Genomic DNA, 14291 nt, shown 5'->3' with positions numbered 1-14291 from the left:
GAAAACAGCTGCAGTTAAACCAAGTAATACTAGCTAAACTACCCCAAAGTACTGATCACCTTCCTCTACTTTTACTACACCGCTGTCTGCAGTTTTACTCTGTACTCTGTGTACCAGTCCCGGACCACTGCAGTATTTGACGTCTCTGTGTGTGACGTTGGTACTGCCAGAGGTACCTTTGAGTACCTGCTTTACTCTCAGCACGAAGGTTTTCCTTGTGGTCCTGCAGCAGATTCCTTTTGTACGTCACTTTGGATAAAAGGGTCTCCAGAATGACTGTAATGTAATGTAAAGTAGTGTAATGTAATGTAATGCAGTGTAATGTAATGTAATGCAGTGTAATGTAATGTGATGTAATGTAATGTAGTGTAATGTAGTGTAATGTGATGTAATGTAATGTGATGTGATGTAATGTAGTGTAGTGTAGTGTAATGTGATGTAATGTAATGTGATGTAATGTAGTGTAATGCAGTGTAATGTAATGTAATGGGATGTAATGCAGTGTAATGTAATGTAATGGGATGTAATGTAATGTAACGTAAAGTAGTGTAATGTAATGTAATGTAATGCAGTGTAATGTAATGTGATGTAATGTAATGTAGTGTAATGTAGTGTAATGCAGTGTAATGCAGTGTAATGTAGTGTAATGCAATGTAATATAATGTGATGTAATGTAAAGTAGTGTAATGTAGTGTAATGTAATATAATATAATGTAATGTAGTGTAGTGTAATGTAATGTAGTGTAATGTAATGTAATGTAATGTAGTGTAATGTAATGTAGTGTAGTGTAATATAATGTAGTGTAATGTAGTGTAATATAATGTAATGTAATGTAGTGTAATATAATGTAATTTAATGTAGTGTAATATAATGTAATGTAATGTAGTGTAATATAATGTAATTTAATGTAGTGTAATATAATGCAATGTAATGTAAAGTGGTGTAATGTTGTGTAATGTAATGTAATGTAATGTAATGTAATGTAGTGTAATGTAATGTAGTGTAATGTAATGTAATGAAAAGAAGGGTAATGTAATGTAGTGTAATGTAATGTAATGTAATGCAGCAGGCAGAGAACGTCACAGCAGCTCACAGCTTCCCAGGCGGAGAAGGTGGACGAGGAGGCAGAATCTGGAGACCTGCTTGGATGAGCCTGACGATAAGACATTTAAACAAGCAGAATGTCTCTTTATTCTGTGGACCCGGTCCTAGTGTGTGGGTCTGGGTCTGGTCCTGGTCTGAACCCGGCCCTGGTTCTCAGTGAACCACGGCGCCCCTGTCATTGGTCCTGTCCAGCAGGAGCCTTCGGGAACATGGGCTTCTATGTAGATTTCTGAAAAAGACTTCAGGGGTCCAGAAGTTCTCCGCTGCTCGTCCCCTGATGTTCCTGGACAGGAACCCTCATCCAGCGCCCCTCACATGTTCTCCGTGCCCTCCGTGTTCTCCATGTTTTCAGTGTTCTCCATGTTCGCAGTGTTCTCCATGTTCTCAGTGTTCTCCATGTTCTCAGTGTTCTCCGTGCTCGCCGTGCTCCGTGGTGGACCGTGTTGTTGAAAACTGTGGAATCAAGCAGAAGCAGAAAGAGTCACTCAATCCCCCCAGCCGGCGGGTGGAGGTCCTGATCCATTCCTTGTCAAAGATGGTGGAGAACCTCCTGGCAGAGAGCGGCCAGCGGCCTCCATCTCCACCTGAGCTTCCTCCTGGTCTCCAGCTGACCCGCAGTGAATACATCCCAAACCCTCATCTGTCTTTGCTTCTCCAGAGGAACCCGCCTCGGTCTTAGACCAGAAGATTCACCTTCACCTTCACAGGTGGCTCGGCTCCTTCTGGGGTGGCGTCGCCGTGACGACGGGCCGCCTGTTCAGCTTCCTGTCTAGGAGTCCGAGATCTTCGGGTGGAGATAGATGGAACACTGGACTCTGTGTCCTCCGGGTGGTTTTGGGCTTCGGGAGCCGCTCAAAAGCGCCTTGAACTCCAAGCGGTTTCTAAGGATCTGTCAGGAGGGAGCTCAGCCACCTGGAAGTTCTCCTTCCATTTAGAAGTTAATTATTCATACTGAGAAGAAAAGAAAAGTGCTGAGACGTTTGTCCTCTCTTTGCTTGTCAGGTCACCGATGGCGTGGAGAACACCTGCGGGCGACCCGAGGGGAAGAACTTTCCACAGCTCCCGCCTGAGTCGTCAGGTTCATCTGCTGGTTTGGAGAGGAGGTTCGTGTTCTTCGGCCTGGGGATTCGTTTCCCGCTTCGGAAACGTCCTCCAGAAACTCTGGATTTCCTCGATGGAGAAGCCCGGTCTGTGATGCATTCACTGAGCGTGGGACAGGATCCCCCCCCTACTTAGCTCGCCACCGATGACATCCCATAATGATGCCATGTTTGGTGGCTGAGCTCCTTGAAGAGTGTGATCTTCTCTGAGTGTGAAGGTTAGGAGCCCCCCCCCCCCCCCACTGGAACATGATTAATTCAGGTGTTGCTGGGACACCAGATACCTGCCGGGGTGACAAACTGGCCCCGCACCTGTCTTCACCTCGGCTCCTCCACCTTCTCAGATACCTGAGTCGGGGGGGCGGGCAGGAGAGATTTACTGCTGCGTTCAAGGACGACTGCCGCTCTGGACTCTCGGGTTTCCGCTTCATCTCCGCCGGTGGACCAGTGGAACGGTGGAGTCTGGGAGGTCGGCCTGAGCGCCGCATCCGGGAGCTCAGAGCAGCTTAGAAGGTCTGGAAGGTTCTCACCCAACGGCGTGTCCACCACAATAGGGACCCACAGACCTCCACACCTCGCACTGCCTTCAAGTCAGTCTGCTCCTGTCCTCAAGTCAACCCTCTGCTATTTACTCCTCCAGGTGCTTCTCGGTGAAATACAAGGCTGACTGTCCAGTAGAACATGTCAGTGTAGAAGTAGCTTCTTAAAAATGGTTTGTCTTCGTGCTCACGCTTGCGGTCAGCGAAGCTCGCCGCCGGACGCCCGAGCCGGAGCCGCAGCGGGACCTCGACCCACCGAGGCACGACCTCCAGGACGACCCGTCAATGGGCGGGAATTCTTCTCACACAAACTAGATTTTGTCTGAGGGACAAGCTAACTGCTACCAGGCTGCCAAACACCAGCTGAGTCTCCACATTGGTCCTCAGCGCTTCGTCTTTGGCTTGAAATGTTTTAGTTCTTGTTCCAACCCTGAGAGCCACGATGGAGACCAAGGCAGAGGTGAAGACCAAGGCAGAGGTGGAGACCAAGGCAGAGGTGGAGACCAAGGCAGAGGTGGAGACCAAGGCAGAGGTGAAGACCAAGGCAGAGGTGGAGACCAAGGCGAATGAGGAGCTGGTGTCTCCCAGATCTCGGCGGCGCAGGAGTCCACGTTCTTGATTAGGCAGTGGCCATCAGCATGGAAAGGAAGTTCTCCTGGCCGTCTTGAGCAGAGGGACTTCAGCACGGGGAGGAAGCTGCTACTTTGACGGCTCACGAATGAACCCCTCCGTCGTCCATCCTGGTGAGAACATTCGTTTGGGTTTACCGAGCAGAGGTGGGATGGATGGAGAGAACCGGCCTCTGATCTGAGACCTTCCATCACAAACCCTCATCCTGGACCTTGAACGCAGCGCGAGGCAGCAAGCAGAAGTCATTAGCAAAACAACAACAAAGCTGAGGTTCCTTCTCGCCAGGGTCTCTGCAGAAGAAAGGAGGCCTGCAGCTCAGAGAAATGAAGTTCACGGATCATCTCCGAACACAAGCCTTCTTCTCAATAAGAAGCCTTCAGGACCGCCTGGGTATGACTACTACGATTTACCGTCACTATTATCAGGATTATTATCGTGAGTAAATTTGTTGAGTGTCCAGCATCCCTCCGAGGAGCTCTTCCTGGTGATCTTCACCGCTTGGACGTGTTCTTCAGACCATCAATAAAGTACAGAAGCATCTTCATGGAGAGAAAGCAGGAGAAGCTGATGCTGGCAGACGGTGCTCAGTACTTTACCGAGACGTGTCCAAACCACCTCCTGTCCTCAAAGGTGGAGGAACTTCACACTCCATCTAAGTCTTTAATCAGGACTCGCCTCCTTCTCCAATCCTCCTCAGCCCGCGATTCCATCGAAGCCGGCAGCGGACATTTGTCACGGTGCCGTCACGTCTCCAGCAGGAGGACACAGGAGACATTTTGAACTTGCTGGTTCCTGGAGGAGCTGTTCTGGCTTCTGCCATGATCTCCACAGAGATGCGGCCGCTGAAATCCTGGTTGGTGTGGTCTGCCTGGAGCCCAACTTCAGGTGAAGCCACAGCTGTTGGATTTCGGAGGAGAACGTTACATTCCTTGAACCCTCTCTGAGTCTCCAGTCACAGGTCCACATTCAGTGGTCTGAAAATAGAAAGGCAGATTTAGGAGAAGAACCTTCACAGGAACCTGAAACACAAACACAGGAACCTCAGCGGTTGTTCACTGATCTTTGGACTTCTGGCTGCAGGCGGGCCAGCCTGGCTGCAGCTCATCCGGACCAGAAGCTCCTGAGGAACCTGGAGGAGCTCCGAGGCCATCATCGCGCCATCTGGACCTCAAATGGCTTTTGGAAGGAAATCAAGGCGCCGCCATCCATCTCCAGCAGCCGCCACGTCCCATTACACACAAACACACACACACACACACACACACACACACACACACACACACACACACACACACGCACAGAAACACACACACACACACACACACACACGCACAGAAACACACACACACACACACACACACACACGCACAGAAACACACACACACACACACACACACGCACAGAAACACACACACACACACGCACACACGCACACACGCACACACGCACACTTGTCCGGAGCTCCTCGTCCTTCCATGTCACTTCAAACCCACACCTGCTTCTCACTTTTTCCTTTTTTCCTTCTTCCTGCAAAAGCCAACGCAACATGTTCTACATCTGAACTCCGGTCATCTTCTCAGCCAACTCCACCACTGTGTGTGTGTGTGAGTGTGTGTGTGTGTGCATTCCCTGGTTGTCCTCACACCCTTTTGGTGTTTTGTCTTCAGGACATAAAGGGTTAACTCCAAGGCCTTTGCCAGAAGGTCCTCCTGGAATCCTCTGCAGGTCCAAGGACGGGCTGTGAATGCATCACTCTTCAAGGCTGTAATGGGAATGTGTGTGTGTGTGTGTGTGTGTGTGTGTGTGTGTGTGTGTGTGTTTGTGTGTGTGTGTGTTATCCTGTAAAGTGAACCTCTGAGACCTCCATTATTCATGGAGATCAGGTGTTATCATGACTCTCCGTCTCCTGGGGAAGAACCTCCGCTCCCCATGAGTCTGCTGCCTGTGCCAAGTTCTTCTCCGATGGTCACAGACAAAGGGTCCAGACTCTGAGTCCGATACACACACACACACACACACACACACACACACACACACTCACTGATCTGTGTGTGTTCTCTGTCAGCTGGTTGTTCAGTCCATGGACCGTGTGGTTCTCCGTTGCGCCCTCAGGTGGCCTTGAAGGAATGTCCAGCGTGGCAGGTTCTGTCTTTGGACCTCCTGCCCGACCTCTTGCGTTCCCCCGATGGTCTCTGTGGGGCTGCAGGCCAAACCAGTTCCTTCTGATCTTGGCTTCTTTTCACAAGGACCCTGACGTTTGTCCTCACCTCCTCGTCCTCCTCTGCTGCAGAGGCCTTAGGTGCCCTTGGGTGCCCGTAGGTGCCATTAGGTGCCCTTCCACCACTGGGGGGCGGCAACTGTCTCCTCAACAGGTCACGCTGGAGGTGTGGAGTCCTCAGACTCTTGGATGGAGCTCTGAGGTTCTCCGGAGGAGAGCGCCACCTCCCTCTTTTGAACTTCAGATGGTTCCAGGTTTGAGTCTTCATCCACGTGCCTCTGTGGCGTTCCACCCGGGCTTTCCTAACCTCCTGAAGAGGGTCATGTCTGACGGTTCCCCAGGTTCCCCTGGAGAACAGGGACCAGTGTTCTGGAGATAGAGCCGTAACCGCAGTCAAGGGAGGGCTGGGAGAAGGTCCCGCCGGAGCTGATGGACCTTGGCGGGGGTTTGATGCTGTCAGTGGACGCAGCGTTTAGCGTCACTCAGCGGCGACACCAAGGTCCAGAGCCCTGGACTCTGACCCCCTGGGAGGAGGAACCACAGAGGAACCTCCTGAGCTCCTCTGTTTTTCTTCCAGTTTGGGATCAGGTCTCCATCTTCCCTCTGATTGGCTCCTCTCTGCTCCAGCAAACCGTCCCCGTGCCGGGACCTCGGGCTCCTTTGAGTTGGTCTGGAACCCCCTGCAGCCCCCACATGAAGACCTCCAGGGTTCCTCTCTTTCTTTCAAAGCACTGAAGGAGGGAAAGGAGGAACGTTCTGAGAAGCAAATGTTGAAAAGAGAAGAAACCAGATGTGACGAGACCTTTTGGGGGACCAGATTAGGAGTCGTGAAGCAAAGCTTGATGTTCTGTGAGGCCTCGCTTCCAGCGCATCCTGGCCAAAGGTCGCCATCACCCGGGTCTGAGGGCGGCGGCTCTGCTGCCGCTCTCCTGAACCTGGAGAGCCTCGTTCCTCCCTCAAGGCTCACGAGTTCCACCAGAGGGATCTGATGAACATATTTGGAAATTCAAAATAAACAAGTCATGTAAAAAAAATGAAAAAGCAGATCCACCGGTTTCTTCAAACAACAGTGTGTGTGTGTGTGTGTGTGTGTGTGTGTGTGTGTGTGTTTTCCTCTGATGTTGTTTGGATTATGTGATCATCTCAACCCCCCACCTGGCTGTTTGCTCTCCACCTGCTGGTTCCTCTCCAGACTTTGGAGCCGTGGTCTTCAGGTCCAGCTGCACCACGAGGAGCTCCGAAGGTTTCTTCTTCATCAAGTGGACGGTTGGAAGGATGCAGAGAAACAAGAATGAAGACCTTCTCAAGAATTGTTTTAAGCTGTTATTAAACGTGACGGAGGAAGAGTTTGTTCATGGAGTTTCAGTGATCTAACATCTCAGAGGAACATCTGGCAGGTTCTCCAGGCCTCCTCCCACAGATGGACCTTCCGTCAGACCCGAGTGCCCAAGACATGGGGCCACCCTCAGCGGGTGGGGCGACAAATTATCACCATCATCGTCCTCCTGGCTCTATCGATCTCCGTGGGGAAGTTGGTTCTGTGCAATGAAGCCCTCCTGGACGAACCCGTGAGGCCGATGGAGCAGCGACGGCTTCAGTGTCTCGCTCAGCCAGGAGGAGCCGGGAATCCCCAGGAATGTTCGCTTCCGAAGACGATTGCTCGGCCTCCTGTGGCGCGCCCACCCCTGCCGTAGTAGAAGTAGTGATGATAGTCAATAACATTATTGATGAAGGATAATTGAAATTAATAACAATAATAATCATGATAACACCAACAATATTTCAAGATGAGAGATGTCCTGAGCAGCGGAGTTGCTCCCTCGCTGCCTGCAGCGCAGCAATAACCTGATAATTATAGTAAAATTAATAAGGATTGTAATGATGCGTGGAATGAAGGACACTCACGATCATAACATATTTCTGGGCACAACTCAGATAAATTACAATCATTGACAAAACAAAGATAATTTGACATCTGATCAGGAGTCGATAATCTGGCATATGATCTTGCATCTCCTGGGTTGGTCTCCACAGTGAATCCACCTTCTCCATCTCACCCTGTCCTCTGGATGCTCCTCTCTCGCACCAGCTACCTTCATTTCCTCTCTCTCGATGTCCATCAATCTCTTTGGTCTTCCTCTAGACCTCCAGTTCCAGCGTCCGTCTACCAATATATCTACTATCGCTCCTCTGTCCGCCTCAGTCTGGCTTCTCCAACCTTCTCTCCAAAACATCTAACATGTGCCGTCCCTCTGACGGACTCGTTCCTGATCCGATCCATCGCGGTCACTCCCAAAGAGAACCTCAGCATCTTCATCTCTGCCCCCGTCTTCTCTTCAATGCTGCTATCTCCAAACCATGCAGCACCTCCGGTCTCAGCGCGTCTCCACCACCTTTCCTTTGCTTCTGGCTGATACTCTTCTGTCACATATCACCATCTGTCCCTCTGCGTTCCTATCCTGGAGACATGCACCTGTGCATCACTTCTTCCTGCCGGCACCAACATGTCCTTGAGATCTTCACCGGTGACCCTCTCTCATTTCTGCATCCCTTCAACTAACTCATTCCAGAACTTCTGCTTCTCTTCAGATTCACATCCCACCTGTGGTTCATAGCCACCAACAACACTGAGCATCACACCTTCAATGTCCAGCTTCAGCCTCCTACTGTAAGTCTATCTGACATTCCTTTCACCTCCTGAACGTTCCGAACAAACTCCTCCTTCGAGATAACTCCTACTCCATGTCTCTTCTTGTCAGTATTATGATAGTAGAACTTAAAGCTGCTCCTCAGCTTCCAGCCTTGCAATCTTTCCACCAGGTCTCCTGGACCCCCAGTATCTCCACCTCCCTTCTCTGCATCATGTCGACCAACTCTATCGCTTTTCCTGTCATGGTCCCGACATTCACGGTCCTCTGGGTCAAGACTCTTGCCTTGCTCTTCTGTCTCTGCTTCTTAACTCCCTCCCTCCTCTCCTTCTTCCACCCACGGTTGTCCAGTTTCCACTGGTTCCCAGAAGCTTATGGTTGATGGTTGTCTGTGTTGTGTGGTTGTCAGCAGAACATTCGTAGTTTGCCATTGGCAGACTTGGTTCCACAGCGGATGTCCTTCCTGATGCACCTCTCTGCATCCGGCCGGGCCTGGGACACCGGCCGGGGCTCTGTGGCCGCATCAATAACCTGACAGCCGATCAGGGATCAATAACCTGACAGCCGATCAGGGATCAATAACCTGACAGCCGATCAGGGATCAATAATCTGACAGCCGATCAGGGATCAATAATCTGACAGCTGATCAGGGATAAATAATTTGGCTGGACAGAGCGAGAACTTACAGCTGCACCTTTGAACGTTTACCACACTGAGACCTCTGCTCTGAAACTGTCATTCATCTGCATACACTGTGTGTGTGTGTGTGTGTGTGTGTGTGTGTGTGTTTGTATTGTGTGTATTGTGACAGAGAGCAGGTGCTGGGCTGGCGAATGGAAGAAGTGAGTCCTTCTGCACCACAAGAATCATTAATAGTCATATCACCGTGTTTACTCTGACACACACACACACACACTCACACACACACACACACACACACACACACACACACACACACACATGCTCTGCAGTGCTGCCTCCCTGGCCGCGGGGGCAAGTTAATATTTCCAGCGTGACGCTCCGGTGTCAGACTTCAGTGTTACATTTGAATGCGCCGTTGCAACATCTTCATCTTCATCTCCATCGTGGACGGGCTCCAGCCATGCTTCAGCACCTCATCCTCCTGGTGAGTGTTCTCCTCCGTGTCCGTGGGGGCGTTGGAGAAGATCCCGAGCGGTGGGAGAAGTGTCTCTGAGCTGAAACGCTCCCGTGGGTTTCTCCAGCTGGAGTGTCCACTGGTGATCGCCGCCATCTTCATCGCCGGCATCGGCGGGACGTTCCAGTACGGCTTCAGCGTGTCGGTGATGACCTCCCCCTCCGCTGTAAGTGGCTTCCTTTCCTGAACTCCGATGAATCGCGGCGACGACCGAGGGCGATCGCGGCGAAGGTGTTGCTCTCTGCCGTCTGTCAGCGCGGTCCGTCTTCTGGTGTGTGGCGCAGTTCGTCCGGGAGCTGGTGAACAGCACCTGCCTGCAGAGGTACCACCTCCCCCTGAAGCACTGGCAGCTGTCCCTCCTCTGGTCCTTCACCGTCTCCGTCTTCGGCCTGGGGGGTCTGCTGGGCTCGCTGCTGGCCAGTCCACTCGTCCGCATCGGCAGGTTGGCGGCGGGAAACCGAGCGAAGCTTCCGGCCGCTTGTTTGTGCGGGTCGGACCTTCACCGTGCGGCTTCCCCCCCCCCGCGCCCCTCAGGAAGAAGTGCCTCTTGCTGAACAACTTCCTGGCGATCCTCGGCGCCGCCTTGATGCTCTGCAGCCGCGAAGCCCGGTCCTTCGAGACGATCATCGTGGGGCGGTTCCTCTACGGCCTCAACTCAGGTGAACCTCCGGACCGCGACCTGCAGACGTCCGGTGATCCCGCTCCTAATCCGTGACCCCCCCCAGGCCTCAACTTCTCGGCCCACACCATGTACGTCATGGAGTGTGCGCCAAAGAGGCTCCGGACCATGGTGGCCGTCACCGTGGGCACCTTCATCTCCCTGGGCAAGTTCAGCGGGCAGCTGCTGGGGATCAGGTGAGGGGGGGGTCATTTCTGAATTTTCCGTCTTCACACATTTGTTTTGCAACCTATCGTTCCGTTCTATCTTATCCTATTCCGTGACTATATTCCACCCGTTATCCACCACGTGTCCTGCGGCCGTGGTGGTGACACGCCGGAGCTCCAGGAGACTCACGTTCACCCTCTCATTCACACCTCCCACCATTGGTCCAATGTATTCCAAAGAAGCTCCCGCGTGTGTTTTGGACCGCGGGAGGAAGACGGAGAACCGCGAGGAACCCCACGCAGGCACGGGGAGAACATGGAGACCCCTCGCAGAAAAGGCCCCGGGCGAGAGCTTCTGGCTGCGAGGAGGAGCGTGAAGCCCTGGGCTGCCGTGCCACCCAAATGCCATGATCTGATCAGATACTGCGTTATCTTCTCCATTGTACTACTTTGATAGTAACGAGGTGGTGATAGGTGCTGCAGGAGTCCACAGTGGACCTCCTCCAGGGGCAGAGGAGGATCCATCTGCATCGCATCCTCAGACATCCTCGCCGGAATCCCGCATTCAGATTTCCTTCATGAGTTCCGTCTCTGTTCATTGCCAGCGGTCGATTTGGTCTCCGAGGTTGCCGCGAACATCACCGAAAGCCAAGGTTCACGGTCGGACGAGGCGATGGCTTTCTTTGGGGTCGTTCTTCTTGTTGCCGTGATACCAAGTCGGCTGCTGCAGGAGGCACGTTTAAGACGTTTACACAAAACTACAAATAACTTTGCCTTTTAATTTGTCATACTTTATTAATGGAACCACCACGGATGAACTAGCTCCAGGCAGCAGGCCGGGTTCAGTGTCTGCTGGAATCTGACCCAGGAGGGCCACCCTGACCCCTGACCCCTGACCCCTGACCCCTGACCCACGACCCCCGTACCCAGAAACCTTACGTAGGCGCACACTCGGTGTCGGAACACTGCTTCTGTGCACGAGGCGGTTGAACAGAAACAGCAGCGTGTTAAAGATCGCTAGGCGCTGTCAATCATTGTGAGCATCTGCTGTTACCATGACGACGCCAAACCCATCCCCCGCACGTAGCGTGCCGGCGCCCGTCAGACGCCTCACCTGCCTCACCAGCAACCAGTCAGTGAAAGGGGATGGCCAGGTCCTCAGATCTGGAGCCGTGTGTGTCGGAGTGTGTGTGTGTGTGTGTGTGTGTGTGTGTGTGTGTGTGTGTGTGTGTCTGTGTGTGTGTCTGTGTGTGTGTGTCTGTGTGTTTGATGGTGAGCAGCTGAATCCAAACCTTCAGAGGTCTGCGGGACCTGAACCTGCAGTATCGGATGATCAAATGGGTCAATAAGAAGTCAACCTATGAAACCATCGATCCTCTTGAAGGCCATGGAAGAACCTTCTAGATTATTTACCCAAGAAATGAAGAACGTAGGACCCGGACGGCCTGGATGGACAACCTCCACGCCACGGCGATCCTGGCACTGCAACTCCGTGGATCGCTGGTCTGAAACTGGAACCAAAGTCCTGCAGACCCAGGCAGGAGGCCTCCATTCAGAAGGACCCGTATGGATCCAGGTGGACCCGGTGGACCGGCTGGAATAGGCGGACCAGGTGGAGGAGTTAGACCAGGTGAAAAGGTGGACCAGTTCCTCACGGTACTCATCCTGGCATCTTGTAGGTTTAGAAGAGCTGATGAGGAGCTCCTGGTTGAGTAAGCGCCCTCGAGCAGAAGGAGTCCAGGACGGGGGGGGGGGGGGGGTTCCGCTGAACGTCTCATCTCAGAAGCTTTGCCGATGTTCCCCTGCAGTGAGCTCCTGGGGACGGAGGCCAGGTGGCCCTGGCTCCTGGGCTTCAACGGTTTCTCGGCGCTGCTGCAGCTCCTCACCCTGCCCTTCCTGCCCGAGTCCCCCAGCTTCCTGCTGGTGGACCGAGGAGACCGCGGGGCCTGTGAGAAAGGTGAGCTGGTACCTTCTCTGAACTCCAGGTCGCTCCTCATCACGTTCCTCCTCCTCCAGCTTTAAACAGGCTGTGGGGCAAACATGACCACAGCGGCTACATGCAGGAGATGCAGGAGGAGAATTCTGCGCGGGAGGCGGAGCGCAGCCGCACGGTGCTGGAGCTGCTGAAGGATCGGTCCCTGCGCCGGCCGCTGCTCACCCTCGTCTTCACCTTCACCTCGTTGCAGCTCAGCGGCATCAACGCGGTGAGTGGGCGCCGCTCGCCGGAGGGCCGGCCGAAGACGGGGAACGGACGGCCCCTCTCTTTTTGCGGCTTGAACTCCAAGATTTCACACAGTCATCTGAGCTCGGGCCCCTCTGAGCTCACCTCAGATGACCGTCCTCCTGAAGGACGCGGCACATTCCCAGGCCAGGTTCACCCCGAGGGCGTGGAGGCTTCGTGACGGACGCCTTCGGACCAGGAGCGTGAACACACTCACGGTGGCAGCTCCTGCTCCTGCAGCTTCACCTGGATGCTCCATCTTCAGGGCCTCTTCACAGCAATCACACACACACATAGAAATGTCTGTGTTTATATTTATATACATACATATATACGGTATCTATATGTCTCTCTCTCTCTCTCTCTCTCTCTCTCTCTCTCTCTCTCTCTCTCTATATATATATACAGTATCTATATGTGCATATATATATATAAGGTATCTATATGTGCATATATATATACGGTATCTATATATGCATATATATATAAGGTATCTATATGTGCATATATGTATATACGGTATCTATATGTGCATATATATATATAAGGTATCTATATGTGCATATGTACACTATATGGCCAAAAGTATTGTCTCATCTGCCTGGACTGGCATACGAAATGACCTGCAGGCTGTTTCCATCCCGTCCTCCCCGTCTCCATCGGCTCAGTCTAATTCCAGCTCAGACTCCTCCTGGTCCTCATGTCGTCCCTCGTTCTCCTCGTTCCCCTCGTTCTCCTGCAGGTGTACTTCTATTCCTTCGAGGTCTTCCGAGCGGTGGGGATCCAGGAAGGTCAGCTCCGTTACGCCGCCCTGGGGACGGGGATGTGCGAGGTCTTCACCTCCCTGCTCTGTGTAAGATGCCCACGTCACACTCCCACCCCACCTTGTAGGCCCTGAGGTCCTGGGCTCCTGGGGGATTAAGGTCCTGGGTTCCCGGGATCCCTCAGTCTTGGGGTCCTGGGATCCTGCTGCCCTGCAGCCCCGGCCTGGCGCGAGGTAACGGCGCCCCCGTGTGGCGGCCCGCCGCCGCGCTGACCGTCGTCCGGTGTGTGTGTTGCAGTTCCTGGTGATCGAAAACACGGGGAAGAAGGTGTTGCTCCTCAGAGGATACGGCGGAATGTCCATCACACTGGTGCTCCTCACCATCTGCCTCTACCTGCAGGTCAGGCCCGCGGCGCCCCCTGCTGTTTGTCCCGAAAAGACAAACCCTCTGATGCGACCCCTTCTTCTCCATCTCCTTCTTCTTCGTCCCAAGAAATACGTTTCCTGGATGCCCTACTGCAGCATGGTCCTCATCTTCTTCTGCATCTTCTTCTTCGCCAGCGGCCCCTGTAGGTCCACCCCTCAGCTGAAGTGTAATAACTGGCGTAATAACAGAATAATACGTGGGTAACAACCAGGTGCGGGGTTCTCGGGGCCCCCCCGCAGCAGGAGCCACCATCTCGCTCCCCGGGGAGCTGTTCCCCCAGGCCTTCAGAGCCGCCGCCTTCACCATCGCCTGGACCATCAACTGGGTCCACCTGTTCCTGCTGGGGATGCTCTTCCCCGTGATCGTGGTAGGCTCAGCGTCCGCCGACCGCCGGCACATATGCTCAACGTGGCTCGGTGAGGTCGACCTTCTGACCCCCCCAGGCGAACCTGCGCCAGTTCTCCTTCCTCGTCTTCCTGTTCTTCTGCGCCGGCTGCGGGCTCTACATCAAGTTCTACCTCCCGGAGATCCCGGGCGCCGCCTCTCCGGACGGCGCCGTCGGCTTCCAAAGGATTCACCCCGAGTCCGCGGGAACCAGGAGGGAGGAACCCGCCGAGCAGGACCTCGGCAAGACCTCCGCCTGCCTGACCAGGTTCTGA

The 14291-nt window shown here is 53.3% G+C and overlaps 1 protein-coding gene across 1 annotated transcript; it reads left to right on the top strand.

The window, feature by feature from the left end:
* The first annotated feature begins 9490 nt into the window (after nt 1-9490).
* slc2a11l (solute carrier family 2 member 11, like) lies at nt 9491-14291 on the top strand. The gene is made up of 11 exons (XM_086152986.1): nt 9491-9562; nt 9681-9838; nt 9931-10055; nt 10122-10251; nt 12030-12178; nt 12238-12425; nt 13185-13295; nt 13504-13605; nt 13699-13774; nt 13872-13999; nt 14076-14291. The coding sequence occupies exons 1-11, from the start codon at nt 9545-9547 to the stop codon at nt 14289-14291; spliced, it is 1401 nt and encodes a 466-aa protein (XP_086009112.1). The 5' UTR covers nt 9491-9544.

This window comes from Fistularia commersonii, chromosome 9, assembly GCF_037954325.1.
Source record: "Fistularia commersonii isolate RoL2024-O1a breed Wild chromosome 9, RoL_Fcom_v1.0, whole genome shotgun sequence".
Taxonomy (NCBI): domain Eukaryota; kingdom Metazoa; phylum Chordata; class Actinopteri; order Syngnathiformes; family Fistulariidae; genus Fistularia; species Fistularia commersonii.
The sequence above is the reverse complement of the archived record's forward strand: the minus strand, read 5'-3'. Positions and strand labels throughout refer to the sequence as shown.